The sequence below is a fragment of the Notechis scutatus genome, chromosome 4 (genome assembly GCF_049901735.1).
Source record: "Notechis scutatus isolate UNSWTSFEM ecotype Mainland chromosome 4, rNotScu1.2, whole genome shotgun sequence".
Taxonomy (NCBI): domain Eukaryota; kingdom Metazoa; phylum Chordata; class Lepidosauria; order Squamata; family Elapidae; genus Notechis; species Notechis scutatus.
The window spans coordinates 39523795-39551586 of record NC_142012.1 but is presented as its reverse complement, the minus strand read 5'-3'; the positions used below and the strand labels follow the sequence as shown (position 1 = coordinate 39551586).

Below are 27792 nucleotides of genomic sequence, written 5' to 3'. Positions count from 1 at the left end.
ATTTTATGATTTAAATATTGTGTTAAGTCTTGGAGGTCTGTGGCCATGATCCATGGCCACAAAAAGTATTTAAACAGGGTTCATGGTGAAGAAAAGAGAACCACTGTTCTACAGCACATTAAATGGTAATAAGAAGGAGAATTCAGATTGTTAGAAGAAAAAATTAATAATGTAAGAGAATAATTTTTATTGTAAGTAATTTAACCAATTTGTATTTTATACCAAAAGAATTTTCTTTAAGTTGTTTATCTTCACTTAAGTATTTTATAAGATATTGAAGATCTGAATATGAGCCAGGCTTGGGTGCAAAATGGTTTCATGCATTTCTAAATAAGTATAAATGTTATGCACCTATTAAGAAGATAATTCAGTCATTGTTTTCAACAACTGTATACCTTTGTAGATTTATAGCTCCATGAAAGGAAAGGATTGTTTACAAAACTGCAGAGAAAGTAGATACCTGAACAGGTCTTGTAATGCAGGGGTCCCCAACCGCTGGTCCGTGGACCGGTACCGGGCCGCGGAACAAGCCTTACCGGGCCGCTGGTTGCTGGGTGCCGCCATCTTTTTGGTAAAAGCGCTCCGGTGAGCTTTTCCGGGTAGAAAGCTCACCGGAAGTGCTTTTTCGTCAAAAAGATGGCGGCAGCGCTTCCGTGAGCTTTTCCGGGTAGAAAGCTCACCGGAGCGCTTTCGTCAAAAAGATGGCGGCGCCAGCGCTTCCGGTGAGCTTTTCCGGGTAGAAAGCTCACCGGAGCGCTCATCAAAAGATGGCGGCGCCAGCGCTTCCGGTGAGCTTTTCGGCAGAAAGCCATTTCTACCGAAAAGCTCACCGGCGCGCTGCCGCCATCTTTTCGTCATAAAGATGGCGGCGCCCAGTTGACGCCAGTACCGGGCCGCGGCGCCCAGCTGATGCCGGAACCGGGCCGCGGCGTCGAAAAGGTTGGGGATCCCTGTTGTAATGGACCTCCTGCTTCTGTGGAAATAATGGAATAGGAACAAGTGCCCATTAATTTTACCTATTTACAGGCATATGGATCAAGGCTGTTACTTTTAGTGAGTTTAATCAAAACTTCTTCATGTGTTGCATTGTTCTACAATAAATTTATTCTACAATAAATTTCATTGAAATAAATCTCATAAATATTAATTTAGCTTATTAATATTGATTAAGTTTGTTTTTCAGAAAGGGGGGGTTCATTACTTTTCAAATGAAATGTTGACATGGAGTGTAACTATACTGTATTCTATTCATGTATTTCTTGTAGGCACAGAAGGAGCTGTTTTTGAGCATTCTGTGGAAACCCCCCATATCAGAGCTGAACCTTCTCAAGACCTCAAGTAGGTGCCTTGAAAGTAGTTTTTGGGTATTACTTTGCAACATGATTAGGCAAGAGAAGTTTCAATTTTTATTATTTTGTTCAATGGAAAAGTTGAATCCTATTTGCATTCTTTGCACATAAATAAATGTCCCTGGGATGCTAGTCAAATGGAAAATGTTACTCATTGGCTCCTTCACTGCCCCATTTACGATGAGATCATGGCCAAATTGATGATGAAAAGTAAACTCAAGGACTCAGATCATATGATTGAATTGTCTTATTCTGGATGTGTTTCCAATTTACAGCAGTCAAGTTGCTATTTTTGCTTTGTTGTCATTAAAAAAAATAGATTCTCATCTCTAATCCTCGTCTTGGTCATCTTAAATCTTCTATTCATTTTACTCTTTTAAAAATATTATTGTTACTTTGTTTTATTATTTTTGTGCTATGTTATATTGTTATATAGAGAGCAAGTTTGTCTATGGTTTTTTTTAAATATATAATTTTATTAAGCCTATCAAAGTATAAAATACAACTGTAAATAGTGGGAAAACGGGAAAAGGGAAAAGAGAGAGAAAAGTACAGGATAAAGGGGATAAAGAAAGAAGGCATTTTCAGAGCAATAGAATAAAAATAGTAGCATTACAGCCTCAACGTTTTACTTTTCCATATATAATATGTACTAGACTTTTTCTTTAAGCACAAATGTGCCTAATCATAAAATCAAAGTTTCTTTTTTTTTTCAATCCCAAGCACAAAATCCAGAACTGGTTTGCAAGTAGAAGTAAAATTGGACGTGTACTTTTCTTTGTTTAATAAAATAGTTGGCCATATCTGACAATTCCATCAGTTTTTCCAGCCATCATTGTGGGAAATAGTGTATCTTTCCATTTTTGCAGATAGAGCATTCTCACGACTTTTAACATGTATAAAAATGAAGATTTTCAAGTTCCTTGCCCATTAAACCTAAAAGAAAAATCTCTGGTTTGATTTTTATATTTGTTTTGAGTCACTTATATATTAAAATGTGAATCTTTTTGCAATATTTCTTTGCTTTGTCACAACTTCACCAAAGCTGATAAAAAGTTCCTTCTTTGCATTTATATTTCCAACATACTTTTGAAACATCTTATATATATTTGGAAATTTGTCAGGTGTTAAATACCATCATACATTATTTTATAAAAGTTTTTCTTTAAATTTTAGCCAAAATAAATTTTAAACCCTTCATCCACATGTTTTTCAATTATTCAAGCATTACATTATATCCAGCATTTTTTGCTCATTGAATCATACAATGCTTCACATATTCATTCTCCAAATTCAATTTCAATAGCAATTTATAAATGCTTCAATAATATGCTTATCATTGCCACACAGTACAATTTCAAATGCCTTTTAGTCTAGTAGTTATGGCATCAGGCTAGAAACTGGGAAACTCTGAATTCTAGTCCAGCTTTGGGCACAAAGCAAGCTGGTGACTTGGGGCCAGTCACCTTTTCTCAGCCCTGAGAAAGAGGTAATGGCAAATCATGTCTGAAAATTTATTGTAAAACAAACCTGCAGAGATTTGTCCAGGTAGTTTCTGAGAATCAGACCCAGTTGAAGAACAAAAAAAAAAAAAAAAAAAAAAAAAAAAAAAAAAAAAAAAAAAAAAAAAAAAAAAAAAAAAAAAAAAAAAAAAAAAAAAAAAAAAAAAAAAAAAAAAAAAAAAAAAAAAAAAAAAAAAAAAAAAAAAAAAAAAAAAAAAAAAAAAAAAAAAAAAAAAAAAAAAAAAAAAAAAAAAAAAAAAAAAAAAAAAAAAAAAAAAAAAAAAAAAAAAAAAAAAAAAAAAAAAAAAAAAAAAAAAAAAAAAAAAAAAACACAAAAAAAAAACCAAAAAAAAAAAAAAAAAAAAAAAAAACAAAAAAAAAAAAAAAAAAAAAAAAAAAAAAAAAAAAAAAAACAAAAAAAAAAAAAAAAAAAAAAAAAAAAAAAAAAAAAAAAAAAAAAAAAAAAAAAAAAAAAAAAAAACCAAAAACAACCCAAAAAAAACCAAAAAAAAAAAAACCCCAAAAAAAAACCCCAAAAAAAAAAAAAAAAAAAAAACCCCCCCCAACACCCCCCCCCCCCCCTCCTCCCCCCCCCCCCCCCCCCCCCCCCCCCCCCCCCGAGACTAAAGGCCTATTACTAGCCTTCCCCTGAGGCAAGTCGAAGGTGTTGATAGTTGGCTATTAAGGCATTGGCTATTATTTCCTTGTGCTGCCAAGCCCTCCCCTGCTAAGTACTTGAGAAGGTGGAAGTAAACCAACTTTATATTACTTCATATTGCTTCTAATAATCTTAATCTTTAATCCTTCAAATAATGTTCTAGAACTCAGTTTCATTTTTTTCCTTTGCCCCCTTCTCACAACATTCTTCAAAACTTTAACAAGCCTCTTTTGTAAATCAAAGTTAAGAAAATGATTCAGGTTACTCTCTTGGTTTGTTATTTGTATATCCCATTTTAGAATTAAGACATAAGCCAGTTTCTTTTGTATTCCCACTGTAACATCTATTTCCATGTCATTCTTCTACTTTGTTTTTTTTTTAATTTCCACTTTCCAGACTCAATGTTGTCATGTAAAACTTGCTTCTTTTTCATAGCATTCTTAAATACAGTTTATCTGCAGAGGCAAACACTGTTACAATTAACTTTAGGGAGTTTTGTTCAAAAAATATTCTTCAACATCTTCAGTTTTAAAATATTTTGCTTCATTCTGTAATTGTAAATTGAGTTTGAGAGTTCTTTTCCTTTCATTGTAATTTTTAGTTCCTTCTAATTCCTGGTAATGTACAGTTTTTTAAATCTTAGATATTTTTAAGAATTCAAAACAAAAGCATTTCTCCACAGGATTAGTCCAGCTGTAACTTTCTAAAATTAAGATTTTCATCACTCTTTTGCTGGTTATTCAGAAAAAAAAGTTAAATCTTTAACTTTTATTTAGTATTTAAAACTTCTTTCTCTAATGATTGCATACAACTCATCAAGTGCTATAAAACTTGTTCATCCAAAGGTTCCCAATAAGTGAAAAGCTTCCAAGAGTGACTAGAAAAGGAGGTATGTAAATCATCCTTTTAAAGACACCAACTCCAGTTTCAGCATGATCGCTATTCCCACATCTTCCAGAGCTCAAAACCCATCAGATATTTCTATTTTCTGATCTCCTTGTGGAGAAAAATTGTCTGAAGTACTTGTGGCCGATCTCAAGTTCTTGCTATATCTGGAAAGAAATTACAAAGAACCAATCTACTCACCATGGTCAATAGCTCCACTTTTTACACTTTTCGTCAGTTCGTCATTTCTTCCGTGGAAGTCTACACATTTAAGAGCCATTTTAAAGGCTTCAGGAAAGTTCATATTGTTTGTTCTGCTGTTGTTTTTATGGGGATTTTATGTGTTACATCTTTATTATTATTCCAACCACAAATGTTTTCTTCTGCTGTTTTTATTATGTATGCTTAACTGCACTGAATACCATTCAGATAACCAAGTAAGTGGGTGGTTTTAAAGCAAAATAAATAATGGAAGGAAACGTTTTTGAGTTTATTGAGCATTGTGTGTGCCCTACAGAACAAAGGTCTTGTTCTTATTATGAGCTATTTCAGCTAAAAATGTCAGTAGTTGGTTAGATATGCTGAGGCTTCTCCTTGAAAAGGGAAGTTGCTTTTGTATGTTTCTTTTTTCTTGAGCCATATTCATTATTCATTTGAATCTCCAAAGTTATTCAAAAGCAACAAATGAAAAACAACTCACTTTTGAAGTCCATGAAACAATATGCATTAAAAGTGTTTAGGACTACTACTGAGAGCAGTATGCTCTCCCCAAAATACAATAAATATGGGAATAAAGAATAAATATCATATCCAAAAAAATGATGCAGTGTTCTAAGTCCAACTGAGATTTTAAACACAATCAGAGCCTTTTGTAAAGTATAGATCTGACACTATTACTGAGTCTGAATCAATATTTTTCAAAAAAATATCAAAGATACTTGAACAAATGGTTATATCTCACTTTAAGGTTCCATATCAAATCCATCTCCAAAGACTTGGTAATCCAGTTTTCAGATTCTATATGTGATTCTCTCTTTTTTTGTTGGTGTTGTTTGGCATTCCTTACACATCACACCCAAGGATGTAATCATGAAGAAAAATTCATTTAATTCAATCGATAAGTGTGAACTTATTCATTTGTCTGTAATTTTTGCTGAGAAGGATGCAAAAAATAAAAGCACATAAAGATGGGTATATTGGTAAAAATATAAAGCCCTTTTAAATTGGTTGGTAAAAAAAACATACATTAGGAAATTTATATAATTGCTTCTGGGGATTTTTCAAGAAAATTTGCAGACTAAATAAGAAGTAAAGTAAAACCAAGCATGAAGTATTTATCAAAGAATGAAAACTTTAGAATATGAAACAATTGGACTATTCGGGTTTTTAAATATTTTTTGCATTATAGAAATATACCATTGAAATGACATAAATCCACTGTATGAATATGTGTACATTGTCCTAAAGCATATTAAATACAGTCTAGCTGTTATAGGACACTATTTTTTACTTCTTACTATAAATCAAAAGGGATCTAGGAAGACAGCCAAGAGCATAAGGAATGGGGAGATACCCAAAATAACAAGAACAGACATATTGCTTTAATTCCTTAATCCCGAGAATTGGTTTTGACTATTCATTATGATATACAGATACTGTATATCATAACATATCCTACACATAGCTGCCCAGGATTAGTAAATTTACAATAAAATAGAATAAACCAATTTATTTCAAAGGGCATTATAAAAAAGGAATAAATAAACTCTCCATTCTATCATATTCTAATGATAATCTGGGGTGTGGTGACATTTCCAACAAAAAGAAAACTACAAAAGAAAACTATCCCCTATATTTATATTAATAGTGCTGTGTGGATACTTGTATTATCTTCCTTTGTTGTTGTTTTTCAGAAAAGGCCATTTTACAACCTGATGAAAGCTAGTCATTTTTTTTATTTATTTTGTCAGTAATTGTAGTGCACCAAGATAATGATTTTGAGGGGCAGAAGGGAAAGATGCTACTAAGACAACAATCAGAAAACAGAAACCCAAGTCTAGGACAGAACTGTACCCTAAGAAAACATCTCAGACAAGGCCCTCTTTAGTTGTCACAAAGATAAAAGAAGCGGGGGAGGGGGGAATAAATGCATTCTTGCAAAATTCATCCTGTCCCTCAAGGCCATTCCCATGTCTCACTCCAATGATTCTGAGAAACTTACTTCTTGGTCTTGTGGTATACTAATGAAGTAAGCAGTAACATTTCCTTTTATGTGTATATATATAAAAAAAATGGCTAAACCATAAATGTATTATCATTATAATGAGACAAAATTTCATGATTTACTCATTCACTTTCTGTAAATCTTGGGAACCACCTGGCTTTTTTGTTAGGATGAGTAGCTACATAAAAGTTTTATCTAAAGAAATAAATTCTGATTAAATTTTAATTGGTAGTACTCAAGTGCTCAAAAAGTATTTGAATTGATTTGGGCATGGCATTCCAGAAGGGATGAGAATTGAGTTTGTTCTGATTCAAAATTCTAAATAGAGATAAGATTTGTACGTAGGCTACAACAAATACAACACAAAATGCTCAAAGTTGGGATTTTGTCCCCATACAAAGACATTAACCTTACAAAAAACCAGTTTCAATGGTTTTAGCCAATTTCTTTTCAAAAAATTTTTTAAAAAATACTTACATACTTCATTTAGTGCAGAGAAAATTGGTGGAGTCCTTGATGAGCTCTGAGCTTGGTTGTTTTGCTTGCAGACATTTCATTGTCCAACTATTGTAAGTAATAATCAGTGCTAGTAAGTGTGGGATTTGTTTCCTATTTATATATACAATAGTTGCTTACCCTGCCAATATTGGTGGAGCTGTTTGTTTCCTGGTTAGTTCTTTGATTAGGGTATTGTTTTCTGCTTGCTTGTTTGTCTCCTTTGTAGTTCCTTGATTGGGGTATTGAGAGAATAGAACTTAGAAAGAATTCTACCAAATGTTTTAAAAGTTTGTATATATTTAAAAGAGCATATAGTGAAGTTCACTGAAACAATGCAGTGTTCTACTCCAGCTATTAAATACAAACTTTAAAAAGTAAGTTCTTGGTTTTTCTGGAGTACCAGGAAGCTGGCCTAGATGATTTGCAAAGATCCTGGGCAAAATTCTCTTATCCTTACCTAGGCTTGATTGTAAACAGTATTGGTTTTCTGGCAATGTCCATGTTAGTTAATTCGCAAGGTCAACAGAGACAAACTCACAAGGCAAGGAACATTGCCACAAAATCAGGCAGGCCGCTGAGAAGGATTTTGGTACAGAACGAATACTATTCCTACTCCTGCTGCCATTATCACCACGTTTTCTTAAAAACAGTCATTAGAAGAATGTAAACTTGGCATACATTCGTTCACTTACCGTAATATGAAGTGACTTCAATCTGCTGCAGATTATGAAAGTAAGGTTTGAACTCAAAGTGTATTCTAGACTAGTCACATATTCTTGACTCCTGAGTTGAATTCTTACTTGTGCTGGCAGGGACAGCATAAAAAAAATTAACCTTCTATTGGCATAAGAAAAAGAAAATGTTAAGATACGTGGCTGGCTGAATTAAAGAAATTGAGAGTTGATAAAGTGAATGAAGCAATGTTAGCCTGGCCACCCAATTCTGAAAGACAGAGAGTTTCATAAGGTAATAAAGCCGTTTGGCTGATCACTACCAAACTGATGTGAGAGAGACCATTACATCATTTATTTTCATGAGGAACTGAAAGAACAACAACATTGTGTATTTGTCTGATGGGGTTTCTGAAGCAGCAGAAAAGCTATTGAATTTTCAGTCCAGAAGGATTCTAATAAATACTGATCCAACAAATTCCATTTGTCTTTTGAATCCAGGGCCCTTTTCAGTTCATGAATCTGTGTTAAATGGGTGATTAATCAATGTTGATTGAACTGAATCTCCAAACTGAACGTTGCATGCCATGTTATTTGAATCATTATAAAATTTACTACAGTGCTGCATTCACAGCTGAGGTTTAGTGTGCAATTATTTCAGAAGCATATAATAATGAACTACAGTCAAAATATGTCTTAAAATGACCCAAAAGTTGTAATAATATTATATGCAATTTTAACATCTTTGCCTATTGCTATTAGTTCTTCTATTAATTTTTCTTAGCAAAATTGGTTGAACTTCTGGCATGTAGTAGTGTGAATGACATTGTTTAAAAATAAAGGTTTAATTCATAATCTGAGCACTGGCAGCTTATTTCATAAGGCTTTTATTGCCATCTTTATTCAAAAAATTAAAAAACTATAGCTCAGTTGACTACCCTCTAAGCTTCCAAAATACTGGTTTTAATGGTGGAAATGTACCATTAAAACCATTTTATTAAGAACAGTTATTCAATATTCCCTTTTAAATTACTTATTAAGGGACAATATGTTGAATATACATAAGGTACCCATTAAGATTCAATATGTTCTAAGGCATTTGTAGCTATGTGTGAAAATCTGTGCTATCAATCACCTTCCTAATAAGAAAGGTAAATTGCTTTGCTGTTGTTCTCTGCCTTTGGGAGAACTCAAGGATCAAATTTAATAGCTTTTTTCCCCTGTCATCGTCAAGGCTATTGTGCCATTAACTATAAACTAATGTTGAAAGCCAACACTCAGCATAATGAGATTAAAAAAATTGATCAGGCAGTGCAAAGTTGTAGGAAGTTTCATTTTCATTTGTCTCAAAAAATACAATAGTGAATTAGTAATAATAACAAAAGTAGTAGTAGTGGCAATAGTAATAGTAAAGTTGTAAATGTACTGTTCTAATCATAATTTTTCTTTACAAAGAAGAAAAATAAGAAGGAATATTACTATAACGTTACTTTTTCAAATTAGACTCAAAATGGCCAACTTTGATTCTGCCACCCAGTCACCCCCCCCCCCCAACTTCACATTAAAAACATCTCATGCTGGGAGGAGGGAGCAAAACTATGAAAAGAGTCAACAAAATAATTTACATAATGCATATTTGGGTTTTAAGTTAATATAAACTTATCAAGAACTTGTAATTTTTAATGTGACTGAAATGAAATATGATTTTCTACATGGCTGGACCATAATCCTTTTTTAGGATTCATGGAGAAGAAGCTGAGAGGACCTCATAGAGGGCAAAAATGCCAATTGCTCCAAGTTAGCTGAAAATGATTAAAAATCTACTGTTAAAATGTTAAAAGTCTACTGTTCACTGAAAGTTATTCTACCATTGCTGATTGTTGCTTATAGTTGCTCAAGGGCTTGTGTCTCTTTTTGTTTCATTCTGTGTACCTAAAGTTCAGGAGAAGCTGCAGAGAAATTATCTATAGAGTCAGTTACTGAGAGAAGAGTTACATCCTTAAGTTGGAAAGCTGAGAAACAAGTTTAGAGTAAATTTGTCTAAAGATATAGTTGCCAAAATGTAGTAAGCCTTGTGGGTGGAAGCTGTTGCAAGTTCTTACAATACCTCAGTGACAGTTCCAGAAGTGTCTGAAATGCTCTTTTATCTTGAAATTCCATCCCTACTTGGAGAATTCAGGCATCATTGCTTGCCACCACCATTCATTTCACTGCCTATCTAGACCTGTTAGCATCAAATACTGGAGTTCATTACTTTTCTGTAGCTCCTACTAGGCTAAAATGAACAGGCTACACTGAAAGTAATAGCATGCTCTATTTAATTAAAGTTTAGCTTTCAGATGTCTCAGTTAATGAGAGCTTTAAGATTGATAATAAGCTGACTGTTACATCTTATTTCTCACATAATAAGGTGAGAAAAATATGTTCAGTAGCTAGATATTTGATGCCAAAGTAACTTGGCATGGAGGCTGGGATGGCAAATAGTTTTTGTGTTTTGTGAGAGCTAGAAAACACATCATTAGGTTGGTGAGAGACTATACTCTGAAAAGGCAAAGCAGTCAAGAAAGATGCTCTTGACCCTTTTCTGAGGTCTTATTTCTTACCTGCAAGTTCTGCCATTGGTTGCTTTTCCCCGAGAAAACAGGCTCCAGATCCCAGGAGAGAGAGAAAAAAATATCTGCAAAAACTGAAGCAACAAGAAAATCATGCAACCTTTTTGTCCTTGCTTAGATGTATGAAACAGAAAGATGAGTCGCATCTTTCACACTCAACAGTCGGTTTTATCGTTATATTTTATAGTTCCCAGATTTCCATCAATATATCTGTTTCCTGCTAAGCCCAGAAGGTAGGCAGGCAGGCAGGAATTTAAAAAATGAGGAGAGAGAAATAATGGTCCTAAGTGAGAAGCCTGTTTCCTCACCTTACCTGAGATATTATGCCAAGTTCAACTCTCCAGGGATATGTCCATCCTTCAACCAGAAAAGAATGTTCCCCATCTTTTCCTTAACATTCATATTGCTCTAATATAGAAATGGAGAACCCTTCTGGCTTGAAAGCAGAATTAGACACTGAAGTCATGTCCAAAAGGGACAGTGCCTTCTCACTGCCAGTATGCAGACACAGGCCTTTTTTTTTTTTTTTTTTTTGGATCTGTTCATTAACACATCCTATGTGCCTATGCACATCCCACACATTTGTTTTCATACATTGTCCTGCCATATAGAACTCTTGTAGAGAATATACAACTTGTCCAACAAGGCTTCCTCCCTCTGCTCTCACATGCAATAATAAAGCACTATCAAACTTCCACCAGCCCTACTAGGGTCAAATAAAATCGTTAGTGAAAGACAAGCAGATTATATTTCCTTGTGAGGAAATCGTGAGTAGAAGGGATTAAACTTCCTCTGTCTGATCAGCAAGTATGTTTTGAAAAGTTTCTGACATCAGTTAATCTGATTGTAATACAATGCAGGAAAAATATCATATCTCTCATCAGAGACAGGTTTTTGTAGATGAAACAAGCTTCTTCATTGGTTGGACATTTTCCATTCCTGTTCTACGGTAGCTTTTTAAATTTCCAGCAGAATTAAGGATATACTTAGCTTGAGTTCCCTTTCAAGGTCCAGTGATAAATTGACAATCTTCATTTTCTTTCTGATTATTCATAATTTATCTTTCCTTACATAGCTAAAACAGAGAGCCAAAATTAGAGATTTGTTCTGCTTTTCCCCCTTTACTTGGACAGGCTCTCAAGATTCAAAATAGCCCTATATATTGTTCAAGCTGCTTGCTTTGTACAGAACACCAGGACCATTTTCTGTACTATTTATACTAAAAATATAAATATGAGTGGCATTTCTTTCTGTTGGCTTTCAATGCAAATGTATGTAAAAAGAATCAACCCACTATCATCTGGCATTTTGCAAGTCAAAGTGTCACTCCAACTTAATGAAACTTAATAACGAATGTAAAAGACTCCCAATTTTGGTTTCAGAAAAGATTTGATGTTTCTTTTGAAACTAAATTTGGCTCATATATTTTTGCCAATGGAACTGTAATTGAGAAAGGCTTAACTTTTCCCCAAGCATTGACACTACCAGCACCCTTCTGTAGATGTGTGAATTAATATTTCCTATTTTTGCTCATGTTGTAATTAATTGGAAGGTTAGTAGAGTCTTTTAAATGACACATATTAAGATATTTTGCATCCTTACAGCCATCCATCCATTTCTTTTGCAGAAAATAAAACAATATATTAATTTGCCAATCTTGAAATTGGCTATGCCAAGCCCTAGAGTTCATCGATGAAAATTGCAACAAGTATCATATCAGAAAGCATCAGAGGCATATCAAAGTTATCTAGGGGAGCCTGCACAAATTTTATCAGAGCATGTAAAGAATTACAAAACAATTGAAACCCTGGTACAAGAGGAAACATCAGGAACTGCCTTTATTTGTGCAAGATTACAAAATTTTGTGCAGCTTTCCAATCCAATTAGTTTAGAAATGACAGATTAAAGCATTAAAGAAACAGAACGTCAGTTTTCAATATTAATTTTGAAATTTGCTGAGTCTGAGGCAGAATTGATAGATGTCATATGGATTGACTTGGATTTTAAGACAGTGTAATTTGCACTTCTGTGCATGTTTCCTGACATATTCTGTATCTGGCAATACAATACAGCAAATTACACAGTAGTAGCTCTCTTTAAAGGTGCAACTATTCACTGGATCTTAAATACTTGATCCTTTTTATGAATGCTTATAATTGTTGGTTACCTGGGGTTTGCAGGATAGGTAACATTAACAGGACTAATGTTATTACTACTTAATTAAAATTATCTTTTCCATAAGATTAGAATATGTGATCTATATCAACCATCGGTCAATCAAATTTTAGTGCTTTCAAGTCCCCACTGATTTCAGTAGAAAGTTAAGCACCTTCTTAAATCTCTGGCTACAATCAATGCAATTTAAATGCCCAAAACAGTGGCTGAATGATATCCATCATATACCCTAATGTTTCCAACTTAGCATTAATAGCTTTAAATTCAATAAAACCCTTTACTTTTGTAAGTAATTTTGTCTTCCTTACCTATATAGCCAGGGGTAATTTTATTTTAAACCATATGTATTTTAAATTTCTTGAGGATCAGAAAAGCACACAAAAATATGGTCCATTTCATCATACAATAACATACCAGCATTTGCTTGAGGAAAATAAATAAAAAAGTGGAGTTTGTAGAAGTGAACTAAAAATTATGATGTCTAGAAATTTTCTTTTGAAAGAAAGGTGGTTCTAAAATAATATCTGTTAAAAATATAATTTTCCTGCAGTTTAAACTATATTCTTTCCCTAATAAGATGGTGCAGTTATTACATAAATCACAATTCTTTAAAGCAACCACATCAAATAAAGGGTAAATGTTCCTAAATTTTATTGATAAATATTTATATAAGACAATCTGTTTAAAAAGAGCTTTAAAATGTTATTTATGTTAAACCTAACTTGGAACATAGTTAAATAAACCAATAAATGATATAATTTTTGATTATATTTTTCAGCTTTGGTTTAATATTTGCTGTTTTATAACTATGCCATGTATTGTATAAGCAAGGAAACAGGTCTATAACTACTTATGTCCCCAGCTAGACATGATGGTGTCAGTATAATAAAATAAATGTGCTAATGACAAATTACAATCTCTACTGTTTCCCACTTGTGCTGCACAATCTTCCACAATATATTAGTGGCAGGTTTTGCATTGCAGCATTGCAACACATGCTTATCACTAATCCCACTCATGTAGACACACACACCCCATCTACCACTGAGATGACAGACCATTTAGAAAGTTGAGCATAATAACAAAACACGAATTATTAGAAAGAAATCTAGTCATTAATTATTGTAAAAGAATGGCACTATTTATGCAAAAAGAGAAGTAAGTCTGTAGCAGATCTTGATAAAAAAAAACCTGGAAAAATGACATTGAAATTTGAATAAGAAATCTTTAAATCAGGCAATATCAGGCTATACATGCTTATTAATATTTTTTGCATTTATTTATTGGTATCCATATTCTGCCAATATTCAAAGCAGGCCTGTTGACAATAAACATGACAACCCAAAAGACTGATGTCTATAGGACAGATTTTGTAATGTGTTCCTGGCATGCCTATTGGCAGGATCTTTCAAATGCCTAAATTTTAGACCCTTCATTTGGAGGAAGTAAATATATTTCTAATAGTACCCAAAGTAGTTTTGGGACTTTCATAAGCTTCCTTTTTACTATGATAGTAATTATATATCAACTGCTAAAAAGTTGATGAGTTTGGCCCATACAAGGGTCACTTTCATAAGCAACAACAAGTGACACCTACACATGGATGTAAAACAGGGGTGGGATTCAAATTTTTTAACAACCGGTTCTGTGGGCATGGCTTAGTTGGTGGGTGTGGCTTGGTGGTCATGCGACTGGGTGGATGTGGCTTGGTGGTCATATTATTAGCTGGGCGTGGCCAACTCAACATTACTCACATCGAGGTACGCATCTCCTTGCCTGGCCTTTCATGACTGTGGGGATACTGCAACAGTCATAAGTGTGAAAAGGGGTCATAAGTCACTTTTTTCAGTGCCATTGTAACTTTGAATGGTCACTCCACACAAGCAAAGTACCAGCAAAGGAAGGGAAAAAAAACTCCAGAGAAGTTCCTGAGACAGGAAGTCTAGTCCTGCCAAGAATGTAATAAGGGTTAATGGAGAGGCAGTTTCTGTAAGCAACACCAGAATGTTTTCTTCCTGCCTTCCTTACAGGATTAGGCCAGTAATTTCTTCTAACAACCAGTTCTCCGAATTGCTTAGAATGTTAACAACCGGTTCTAGCAAATAGGTGCAAACTGGTAGAATCCCACCCCTGATATAAAACAGCACCCACTAGCTTCAACTTTTATATACAATTATTAGTCATAGTTAAACATTATATCCCGATAGACCATTCATTGCAAAATAACTGACTTGAAATAAAATAGACCTTGTTCTAGAAAAAATAATATTGTACTCTACAAAATATGAACTGATATTCAAAAGAAAGTTCAGTGTAATTAGGAATGTTGTTGGTATTTTATTTCTATTGTGTTGTAGGAAAAAATACCTAGCTGATGGGCAATGCATAGGACATGTGGTATTTTACTTTATTTTATAAATTCCCTCACTTTCCTCATTTCCATCCCCACCCACCATTTTCTAGGCTTGAATCACCTACCAGATCTTTGATAATGGAAGCTCCAAAGGGAATACAAGTGAGTGCAGCCGCAGGGGACTTGAAAGCCACTTGTAGAAAAGAGCTACATTTGCAGTCTACAGAAGGGGAGGTAAGCCTTATTAGAGAACCATATTCATCTAGTGAAATCCTATGCATGTTTACTTTGACACTAGTCCATTATATGCTACTTAGAACTGGAGCCTTAAATTAATTTTATTTCTCTCTGTCTTGCAATAAAGTGCATCACATTTAATTACATGTGTACATAAAAAAAATCTGTGCTTGATAGCATCTTTACCTTTGAGCAGCTGATGTTTGATCTGATTCTGGAGGACATTAGATTTATGGTCACATCAGTTCTTGCTCCAAATATTTGTCACTGCTTATTGTCTCTGGAGGAAAGACAAACCCATTAAGATGTTCTGCTCTATACACCTAATGGGTCAAGATAGATACCAGATGGACACTGGAGGGAGTTTTGTTAAGAACTTAATGTATTACTGGAAATAAAAGGCAAGCATGATTATTCCATGTTTCTTTCTGGAAGCATGTTGGTTTACTAAGAACCTCTGTAAAATGATGTGGTTGAAGTGCACACTACTTGACATCCTCTATGACTTACTTTGACACATTCTTTTCTCTTCCATTCTGATTTGACCCACTCAGATTCCAGAATCCTTTCTGGCTACCAAGACCTTTTCCTTTTTTTTTCCTCTGTTATTTGGCCACGCTGTACACACAGGTATAACCTTTCCCATGGTTCCAGTTGCAGATCTTTTCTCCTACAGCATATTTGGGTCCCTTATTTCCTTATCTTTAACAACTCCTCTTCATCTTTCTCCTACCGACATTCTGAAATCCAGCTGCACTCCAGCAGTGTGGCATGCAGCCAAGACTCCAGCTCAAGGAAACTTTTCAAGGAAATGGCTTCCTTTTCTCTTATGTGAATAAAATGGGAGGGATGCCTCCTACATTTTGGCTTCATTGTCATCCTCTCATGAAGGCCATTTTGTTGCAATGGTTCCAACAAAATACATTTTAACCTCTTCTGGACTTGCACCAACTTCACTAGATGTTATATATTCAATTTCTTGATCATTTTATATTGTGTTTCCATAAGCTTATTGCAACTCTGTGAAGTAAGTGAGAGAAAGGATCTGGCCCATAGGTGTCCAGTTTATTTTCATGGCTTAATGGAATGGAAGAGATATATTAGATATATGGTGGAATGAATGGAAGAGATATATTAGACATAAAATACTCCAAATCCTTACGCCAAATGTCTCTGTGTTCTTGAACATTTAATTAGTGTATTCTAGCACTTGTTTCTAGAAATATTTTGTAAAGAATATGTTAAATCCTTTAGGAGTAAGTGGGATTCTGAAGCATTTTTGCTACTGCTTTATATCAAGACAAAAAGTGTTCTAACTGAAGGTATCAGCAAATACTATATAAATAATAATTCTTCAACTATTAGGATAATCATAATCTGTTCCTATTCCATATTCTAAGCTTCATACTATTTATGCACTCTTTGTTGGTTCTCCCACAAAGTTTTTTTTATTTTCAAGTTTTGATTCCCCTATAATATTAATTAAGCACAATCATAAGAATCAAACAAAAGTTGAGTTCCACATTACTGTATTATAATAATCATTAGCTGTTCAGTTTAACTTTCCTAGCTTTCACCACAATGCTGATCATTTTTAGGGAAGGTAGGGCTGGTATTGGGCTGTTGGATATGTTTTTATCTCTTCTCCATCATTAATTACCAACTAATCTCTTCCTAATTACCCAACAAAGGTCCTCAGCTAAAAGATAGAAATTCACCATTGCAAGTTTTTTTCAAATAAGCAGTCTCTTTGTCCAACAATCTAAATCCATATCAGTAGCCATAAATTGCAACCCTTTCCTGAATGTTCTTTTCCTAGGTGATATTAACAACTGGGAGAATATTAACTGAACAAGAAAGAGAAACAGTTGCAGAGTTGTGGGAATTACATACATATTGCCTTCTCACTTACAGGGCACTTTTCAAACTTCATTATGCTGATGGACACTAATGTAGGAGTATAATTGCTACATTAGTAATGGGAATATGCATAATCTCTTCTCTAAGTGGAACTGACGAATGGCTACAGTTAAATCAGAATCACCAAAGAGTATAGTGTTGTATGTTTTTAATTTTTCAAAGCTCAAACTCTTATGCACTACTTCAGCCTTCTGACCTATTTCAACAAGTAAATGCCTGAAGAAAAATTTGTATGGTATCAAAAATAAGGATGGCTGGAATTGCACAAAGAAAGGCATTCCTGCCAGCCACTGGGTTGCCATGTAGTCCAATTAACCAGGAAAGCATGATTCTGCTATTTTGGAATAACTGAATTTCATTCTGAAGTACAGAGGAGGGTATCATCTTCTCAATTTTAGAGGTTTATTTTAGAGAATCCAATAATATATTTATCAGTGAAGTCCTGCAGTAAAAGTAATTATTTTCCTCCTTTCTTTTCCTAGATATTTTTAAATGCAGACTCAATCCGGTTAGGGAATCTACCGCTGGGGTCTTTTCCCTCAATTTCCTCGCCAAGTTCATCGGCAACAAGACAGACTATCTATGAGATTTGTGTTTGTCCCAATGGCAAGCTCTACCTTTCCCCTGCAGGAGCAGGTTCCACGTGTCAATCCAGTGGCAACATCTGCTTGTGGAGCTGAAGACACCAGAATCCTCCTCCTCCTCTTTCTCCTCCTCCTCCTCCTCCTCACACCAGAATAGCCTTTTTGTTACTGTCCCTCTGCTTCACGGTTCTGCTTGATTTCCCTCGTTTGATCATGAAGCTCTACGCAGCCTCCTGGATCTCTTCCAGCCCAAGCAAGGAGCCAAATAGAACCTTCTCTTCTGGCTTATGGAGCTCCATGATGGAAGAGAGAAGGCCTAATAAAATGGTTGTCTTCACCAGGGAATCTGGATCTTCGTATCACTTTTTGTCCAAAAGGGAGAAATACACAGGTGCCTTGGCTATATATGAAGTGAAGCACATTGTTTTAGAATTTTTTTGAGCAGGAACTGTATCCGAGAAACTGCACTTATATACATAATTATATAGAGATAGATATAATACTATAGAATTGGCCCAAAATCTTAAGTTGAGATGAATTGGTATGACAAATAACTATACTGTCTGAAAGCACAATTTTCATACACCCATCATTTTTGGATGTAAACTTTTATCCCAGAATTTTAAGACTTCAAAGCATTGTGTAACACTTGCTTTACTAAACAAATAAAATTCAGTTTCACAGTTTAAACAGCAAGAGACAGAATCCCTCCCTGAGTGATAATCTTGTTTCCCCTCCCTTCAGGACACTGTTATTATTTGTCTCCTTCATACAGCTTTTGTAAGTTAAATACACACTTTACAAGTCATCAGAACTGTTACTTATCCAAACCTTTTGTTTCTGTGCTGATTTTGAATGATTTGTTTGTGCATGTGAAATAACATTTAACAACAGTTTTCCTCTCAATCATTTGAATGCATCTAATGCAGCCACACTATTAAAGAAAAGGGAGTCTGTTGACCTGATGTCCCACAGAGCAAGATAAACATATGTCAATACATTTTGCTTCTCAAAAAAGAAGCCTACCCTAATACATATAAATGTCTAGAGATGGAGAAAAGATGAGGTCACTGAGGGTGTTTCTCCAAAGAATAACTTAGATACTTTGCCCAGAATATAATGACTTATAATGGGAACAAGAGCCATGTCCTGGTTTTAAATGAGAATTTCCTAATTTCTATTTTATTACAGCAAAGAAGGCAAATCTATGCATGCATAAATATTCCTTTGATTGAAGAAAACAAAAGAGTAATGCCAGAGTTCCTAAGGAAGTAATGGATTGGAATGCAGTAGTTTCATATTAACAAAGCCATTAGATTACAAGGTTTGGGAATTAATGTTATACAGAACAACTACAATGATAGCTAGTTGGAATGTTAATGTCTTCGTTTCTAACTGTGATCATACTATTTGTAATGGCTAAGATAACTTAAGTTGTAATGTAAAGGTTAAGATAACTTAAGGTGGTTGGCAGTTGTAGTTATTTACTACTTCTTCCCTTCCTTCATTCCTAAACATCCCAAAAATCTTTCTAAGGACTCCCAGAAAATTTTCTAGGTGGAATATAGGAGTGATGGGTGCAGCAGAATAGCCCCAAATTCATTAGCCATTATTAGGTCATTATCCCTCCACCAACAGCTTTCATAATACGTTTCACATTACTTAATGGTGATCACCAAACCTGTCTGAGAAACTTAGATGGTAGTGAGGAAGTCTTTCCTTCTTTGAATTTCCCTACAAACATATTTCAACTAAATTTTAAAAGAAAAAAGTAATAAACAGATTGATACTATGTATAGCCCCTCAAGTATATATTTATGGAGTGTACACATTGGAATTTACAAAAACTAGTTAAAAGGTTTTACGAAAACTGAACCCTAAAGCAGTATCAATGAGATGCTGTTGGAGATACATAAGCTACAATACAGGGGAGTAAAAATATAATCATGTATATTGCCGTGTAAGGAATAGAAGACTATTCCTAGTCTGTTTTCTGCTACTGATAAGAAAGAAAGAAAGAAAGAAAGAAAGAAAGAAAGAAAGAAAGAAAGAAAGAAAGAAAGAAAGAAAGAAAGAAAGAAAGAAAGAAAGAAAGAAAGAAATCACTGTTTCAATAAAGCTATTTGAAAATAATAAGTACTCGTCATATTGCAAGGAGTAATAGTATACCACTGTATGAATGAGAATGCACTTCTCATTTTAAACTAATTGAATAGGAAACTATTATGTTTTATTTATACTTTAAGAACAAACCAGAATTTAAAATATTGTTGATCCAAATTTATTCTTAGTTTAAACAAGCTACAGTATATGGTACATTATTGGCAGGGGATGGGAGGAACAAATGTATCATGATTTTCTATCACATTAAGAATGAGCCACCCTGTTTAAAACTAAGTGCATATTCTACTGCATTAAAAATGAGTGTAGTTGCCATTCAGTGCTTGCCATCCATAAGCCTAGAAAGAAAACCATTTTGTGAGAATGCCGTCATGCTCTCCCAAAATGGGCAGCAGAACAGCAGTTGATTCCTGGGAAATAAAAGCTCATCCCTATACCCTCTATATACATATAGCCTTAATTTTATAATCATTTAAAATGAAATGTTTAGGGTGCTCAGTTATTTCAGCTGAACTGTGAAAATTTTCTAAATAAATGAAATATCTTACATGGGTTGTATTTTGCTCATATTGTTAATTTTAAACTGCCAAATGGACAGCCCAAAAATAATGAATGTGGGTATAAAATACTGTAAAAAAAAACCCCACTTTTCTCTTCTTTTCTCTAGGCAATCAAACCTACACTGGAAAGCAGAAAAGTCCCTCTTCTTTTTCTCTTGTGCTCATAAATAGAAGAGCTTAAAATCAGAACTATATTATTTAAGAGACCCAAATGGCTTGGCCACGCAACCAAGCTATCGGTTCTATAGCTGATACCTAACTTTCTTCATTTGGTTTGTGTAGCTCCGCATCTCTCAATTGTGAATCTAAAGATATATGAATTTGAACTCCCAAAATTCTTCAGCCAGCCAGACTGACTGGGGAATTTTGGGAGTTGAAGTCCACATATTTTCAAACAGTGGTGTAACTGTTCTACCATTATATTCCACTTACATGGAACCCTTATAAACCTAGTAATTTGTGCCCTTCTGAAAATTTGCACTTGTGAATTTCCCACCACAACTTCTGAATATGGTTTTTTTTCAATATACCATTTACAACAATATTTTTATTAAATCTGTCTCCACTGTGATTTATAAATGATTTCATTTTAACAAGAGTAGAGTATGTGCTAGCAAGTGCATCTTCCAGAAATGTCCAGCCATTTTTTTCAGCATCTATATGTCATGGGAAATAATAATTATATATATATATATATATATACACACACACACACACACACACACATATGTGTGTGTGTGTGTATGTGTGTGTGTTTGTTTGTATGTCTGATATATATATATATATATATATATATATATATATATATATATATATATATATATATATATATATATATATATATATATACAAAGCTGAATACCATACATATATATATATATATATATATATATATATATATATATATATATATATATATATATATATATATAGTATGTAGCAATGGTATTCAGTTTCGGTATTTTCCATGTCATTGTAGTTGCTTTTAAAGTTGTACAATGTTGGCAGAATCTCATCTGCCATCATCAGGCTTCTGTATTGTGTCCGTCTTCTACAGAAGCCTGATGATGGCAGATGAGATTCTGCCAAACGTTGCTACAACTTTAAAAGCACAACTACAATGACGTGGGAAAATACCTGAACAAAGCTGAATACCATACATGTAAGTACCCTGCGAAAACTTAAGAAAACATATATATATAGCCTGATGATGGCAGATGAGATTCTATATATATTCTATATATATAGATTCTCTCTATATATATATATATATATTCATAGATTTTCATGGGTACAGGTATGCAGGTTTTGGCGTGTTCGTGTCTTTTCCCATGGAAGATTGAGAGTGTCTTGGCGATATTTCGATGAGGTCCCACTCACCATCTTCAGGCTGGTGCTTTCGGCTTCCTGCTTGTGCGAGCAAAGCGTGATCGGAGCTGCTGTCTCTCTATAAATAAATACTGGTGGGGAGGTGTGGTGTGCTGGCTCTGTTGTAAGTGGGCTGGTTGGCTGTATTGTTATTTCCATCAACCAATCAAGAAATAAAAACACAGCCAACCAGCCCACTTACAACAGAGCCAGCACACCACACCTCCCCACCAGTATTTATAGAGAGACAGCAACCCCGATCATTCTTTGCTCACACAAGCACGAAGCCAAAAGCACCAGCCTGAAGATGGTGAGTGGGACCTCGTCGAAACATCACCAAGATACTCTCAATCTTACACGGGAAAAGACCCGAACATGCCAAAACCTGCATATATAGATATGATGTCTGTAACTCCATCAAACAATCAGGTCTGCCTGTCTCAGATCCTTGGAAAGGATCCAATAAATAGACAAAAATGCCAAATTCAGTCTGAACATCTGGTTGACTGTGCAACAAACCATAATAATAACTTGATTTATGGACATGAGGTTTACTGGATCACATTACAACCATTACAGAAATACCACTTTCCAAAATAAAAAGATAAAAAAGCATAAGAGTTGGTACTAGATAAAATTTTACATTACTCTTAGAGGATACAACAGAAAATAGAGGGTAATAATACAAACTGTTGTTTTAACTTTTTTTAAAGAATTCAGATTCCTTAACTCATCTCTAAATCAAATTAGATTTTACCTTTTGATTCAATATGTTTGAGCAAAGACTTCCTTCCTGTGCCTGAATTGGATTTTGATCTGGTTTGGAAGTAAAACTAGCATTATTTTCTAGCTATGTAGCATTTATACAGATACTTATGAAATAAAAACTACAATATTTGGGAGCAATCTTTACAGGTGACATTTCAGATTTCCTGAGGATTTTGGATGATATCAAGATTCTGACATTTTCTCATTAATATATTCAATTCCCCCTTCCACTGCCAAACATCCGATGTGATGTTAAAAAAATAAACCATAATTATTTTTAATAACTGGATTATAACCAGAATATTATTCCTGAGGAATCACTGAACAAGTTTAGGAAAATCTTCCCTAACTGAATTGTCTCTCTTCTGTTTTCTTTAAAAATAAGATATTATAAAGACTTTTCTATGTTTAAATTGCAGTTGTGTTTCATTAACTATTTGATACATACTGTAACAATATGTAATTCAAGTCGTATAGCATTCAAAGGATTCTCATGCGAAATCTTAGAAATTGGAACACAATCGAATTTTAAAGTTTTAATTTTTCTGAAACCTTTTAATGCAGCTTCACTTTTTAAAACTGAGGATGCCCACATCTTAGTTATATATCATGACAAAGAAATGCATTTTTTTTCATGCAAAGCTTCTACCACTTTGCATGCACATAGCTTCTAACATCTGTTTCTTATAAGGTCCCCAAACTCCTTCATTTCAGGAGTGCATTAAGAATAATAATTTATTAAATTTATATGCTGCCTGAGTCCAGTGACTCTGGAGTATTCAGATCCACATGTAACTCACATTAAAGTAAAAGAATAACTAAGCATAATGCCTGTCATATTTTTAACTTGCAGTTTTTGTAGGAGGAGAAATATGTTAGACTATGATAGCCTAAAGTCAGGGGGAGTAATGACGGCTCATGCCTTTTAATAAAATATATTACTCTGAAAAATTACTGCCAGACTTCTTCTGATTTTACACTTCCAGTTGTATTCTTTTATGACCAGGAGCCTGAAAATTATGGTGTGGATTGGCTGAATGGTTCAAAAGAGAGATTATTGCTTTCCCTGGGAGACAGGCAATATGAGGAATGAATTCAAATGCAAGGGGTTTCTAGAAGCCCATTGTAAACCAACAAGAAATTGGCTTTTCACATCTATTACATGGATTCTGGTCTTTCTCCTTCAAAGTGTGATCTAGGCTACTAATGTTAGAGTCCTTGTGCAGCAAGCTGTCCTAGGGTATTTCAGCCTACCATTTGGTTACACTGATGCAAGACAAAACAAAATATGGTCTTCAACAGAAGTAAATAGACCCCAAAATTACTAGCTAGAAAACAGTATGAAGTTGTCAAGCCAGGGTTGTCTGCATGGCTCAAAAAAAGTCAAGACAGCAAATGTGTCCCACTATCCTTTTTTAGAGCCATGGCACATGGTGCATAAGAAGGGCAGTGATTGCCATCTTGACTTTTTGCCTTCCTTGGTGGACACCTCTTATAGCATCTAGGAATAGGCAGACAAGGTAGAAGAAAATAGCTTGATGGAAATATGCTTTAGATCTTTTTTCTTAGGAAACAGAGCCTTCATATCTCCATCAAGGTCATCTTCCTACTCTTTGCAAGTAAGTAGATGGTCACTTTGAATGAAACTATAGGTTGGAATATCTTTTTTAGTTAAAGTCTACATTACATACATATATAAGAGGAAGGAATACAAACCTGGAGTTAGGTGCTATGATTACAAGTTTCAATTAAGGTTATTTTAAAAATATTGCCCTTTAAGTATGGAAATGGTACCTCACTTTTCCAGACTTCTTGGTCTCTTCAGAATCATCCCAACTACACTGTACACTCAAGACATACTTTACTATATAGCTTTGTGTGTATGTGGGAGAGAGAGAAAGAGAGAGGGAGTGTGGGAGGGTATGCACACCCACCCACCCACACCCACACAAACACACCCACACAATGCAATTCAACAAGGTTAGTGGATACTGTCTCTTTCTTGTCTTTAAATAAATAAATACATAAATAAAACAATATAATGACCTCTTTGAGCACTGTTACTTGTATGTTGGGTTGATACATTGTTAACTGTAATTCATATATTGGTTTAATATTAAAGACCAAAGAGTGATATTTCTGTTATAATTAACATATTGACAATGCACCGTCATGGAATGAATTATGTGGTATAACTGGTGTATGAGATAGAAATTAGATCTCTGAGGGTTTCTATGTGCTTTGTAATTTTTCATTTTTATTAGTTTTGAAGAAAAAGAGAGTTTGGGTTCTCCAATCATTTATTTTGCATGCATCATAGATATTTCATTAGCATAAGGATTGGGTTTTGAAGTTTTGAAAATATGTTTCTAAGTTGTTCATTACAAGTCAATGTTATGAATATGATTTTAGATTTTTATGCTTTTTTCCCCCTATGAACAAAATGAGCTTCCATTGATGAATGGACTATTGCTTTCATGAAGGGCCTTTTGGCAAGGAAAAGTCTTGTAAAATGGGAAATCTTTCAGTCTGTAGAGTAAACATTTATAATCTCAACTTTTTTTAAAAAAAAAATCTGATTTCACAAGAATTAAAGAAAATCATCAAAATGGCAATAGGCAAATATGGATTGTATTATTTAGGATCAATATCTCAAGAAAATCAAGCAAATAGCTTGTAATACCTGGAAAATGGTTTAATATTTAAATGTCCAATTATTTCATTGTCTTTTAAGAATCTAACTGCTCCCTTTTTGGTGTTTTGTTTTCCTTTTTTCATGTGAATGTTATTCTGTATATAATTATATAAAAAAGATAAAACTATTTTCTTACACACACTATGCAATATATTTGTAAAGTTGCAATATTACCAAATTACAGAAGCTGTGCTTTTGTATTCTCTCTTGCTTTATGTGAAACAAAACTTTTTTCTATTTAAATGGATGGATTGTCTTATAAACTGTAAATAACCTATTAATTTCCATGCAGTATATGAATACCTTGGATTTTGTGTTGCTGTTCCACTTAAACTAATTAACAGCAAGGTTTTGGAAATAGGATTGTCTTCTCATCAGAACAGCAGAACTTTGGGTAATTTGATTATAATATTGAGATTCTCTCATAATTGTATTTAGTATATGGTTTTTCCCTGATACCACAAGAAAAATGAGCCTTTCCATGCCATTTTTGATGTATTATTAACTTTCTGCCAAGTCTCGCTGTTACTCAAAGAGATATTTTTTCATAGGCTAAAGACAATTTAGAAATAATCTGAGTTTTTAGAGGATAAATGAGTCTCTACTTTTGTTACCTGGCAACAAGGGATAAATAGCCACAGCATTTGCCAAGTATACACATCACTGTTCATACAACAGAGTGAGGAAGTCAACAGTTTCTACTACAATGTCACTGTATTGACCAGCAGTGTCCATGGGGTAAGGGTTGTTTGTGTCAAAATTGGCGAGATGGTGGGCAGATCACCCCAGGCATATAGGAAAGGAATGGAATTTGCATCATGCTGTTCTGTCCACCATCTTGCTATATTCTTCCTTGTTGATACTGACACTGAGAATTCAACAATCTGGATTTCTAATTCAAGAATCTTGCACATTACACTATCTTTCTCAGCTTGGGACATTGTATTTCCAACAGTTGTCCTGTCTGGGAATCTTGGAATTTGAAGTTTCATTTCCAGCAAATCTGGGGGACACAATGTTGAAAGCTGCCTTAGTATCATCTATAGTATTTTGACTAAAAACCAACAAGTAGCCTACTAATTTATTGAGCCCAAAGAATATTTAGGAAAATGTTTCTTCAATAGCAGCCTTTTTCCTTTCTCTCCCTCTCTTACCCACCTACCCTTGCACAAAAATAAATGATTGTCAAGAGAAATTAAAAGTTTAGTCTGCCTTGATCATCTGTCTAAAAGAGCTCTTTATTGTAATCTGTGGTAAAATATTTTTCTGTATTTATATAAAAAGTTAAGTGTCCTTTGAGTTAACTTCAACCTTGGACAACTTCATAAACATGCACATGTGGTTTTCTTGGCAATAGTGTGGAATAAGATTGCCATTACTTTCTTCTAAAATGTTTGCTAATTTCCCAGATTATATGGATCACAATTTCTGAATAGTTGCCCATTCAAGGATTTAGATGGAAATACGTATTTTAAAAGCCTACTGAATTTTAAAGATCTTTAGGTGACATCAAAATCTGAAAAGGTGGGGGCTAATTGAGCTAGGAACAGGGCTGCAGAATTTTGAAGATAGATAGAGGTGGGGGGGGAGAGAGATTTCTTTAAAGTAATTTTGTCCTATGACACTAAGGGTTTAATTAGTAAAATAAGTGTTTTAAATTGGACTGAGAAATAGTTCAGCAGCCAGTGCTGCTGAGGAGGCACAGGGCTTATTGCAGTCAAAATATGCTTTCCAAAATTTTAGCTCTCTTCTGGGCCAAATGCAAGTCCCAAATCATTTTTATAATTTTAAGAGCATCCTTACATATAATACATAATCTAAATTGTGCATAATGTGGATATCGTCAATCTTTGTTAAGTTAAAGTTTCAAATAGGTTATCAACCAAAATTCATCTTTTTCAGCCATAAATTTATCTTTGTAGCTTTTCTATGTCTCTATCCAGGCAGATTTGGGATAATCATTGAACCCCATAACTATGTTCAATAGAGGTAAATGCACCAGAATGTACAACTTAGAAAAGCACCTGTAATGTATTCTTAAAATTATGATTCAGGTGGCTTTGGATAAATAAACTGACTTCCTTTATTGTTAGTGTCCCAGCAAATCATCACCCTTCTGGTTTCCTTCTTGCAAATGCTTCCTAGTGGACAAAACTTGGCCACTCATATGAAAGATATTTTGGTTTCAACAATGTGCATCAGATTTATCCAGCTTTCTTGAAATTCCATTTATGTGATTTTTAAAAAGTTTTCAGGGGTGGGGAGAATAAAGACAAATCACACACTTACCAAGCACTGTATGCTTAATTCTTCATAAAAATGACTTGTTTCATCTGTTTCAGCATGAAGATGGGGCAAGAACAAGATAATAGTGAAATTGAATTTTCCATCATTTTGGTTTCATATAAGGTCTTCAGTATTTCAGCTCAAAGCTTAAGAATTTGTAAATCTGAACTAGCCAAATTAATGTAATTTCTCTGTCTTCTATTTGCCACATTTGTAAACAATACAGCCCCTGGATTAATGTGCTAAACACTGAATTGTCTTTATTCTTTGCCAAGAAAAATTTGCTACTGTAATACATTTCACAGTCAGAGAACACAGTTAATAGT

At 34.1% G+C, this 27792-nt stretch overlaps 1 protein-coding gene across 1 annotated transcript in view; it reads left to right on the top strand.

Annotated features, from left to right (window-relative positions):
- The window catches only part of SGCZ (sarcoglycan zeta), a 573073-nt gene extending 553401 nt beyond the window's left edge, over window positions 1–19672 (top strand). The window contains exons 6-8 of the mRNA XM_026667086.2: window positions 1266–1338; window positions 15038–15161; window positions 17567–19672. Coding sequence (XP_026522871.2) covers window positions 1266–1338; window positions 15038–15161; window positions 17567–17764 — 395 coding nt within the window. The 3' untranslated portion in view covers window positions 17765–19672. The remainder of the gene's footprint in view (window positions 1–1265; window positions 1339–15037; window positions 15162–17566) is intronic.
- The last annotated feature ends 8120 nt before the right edge of the window (window positions 19673–27792 follow it).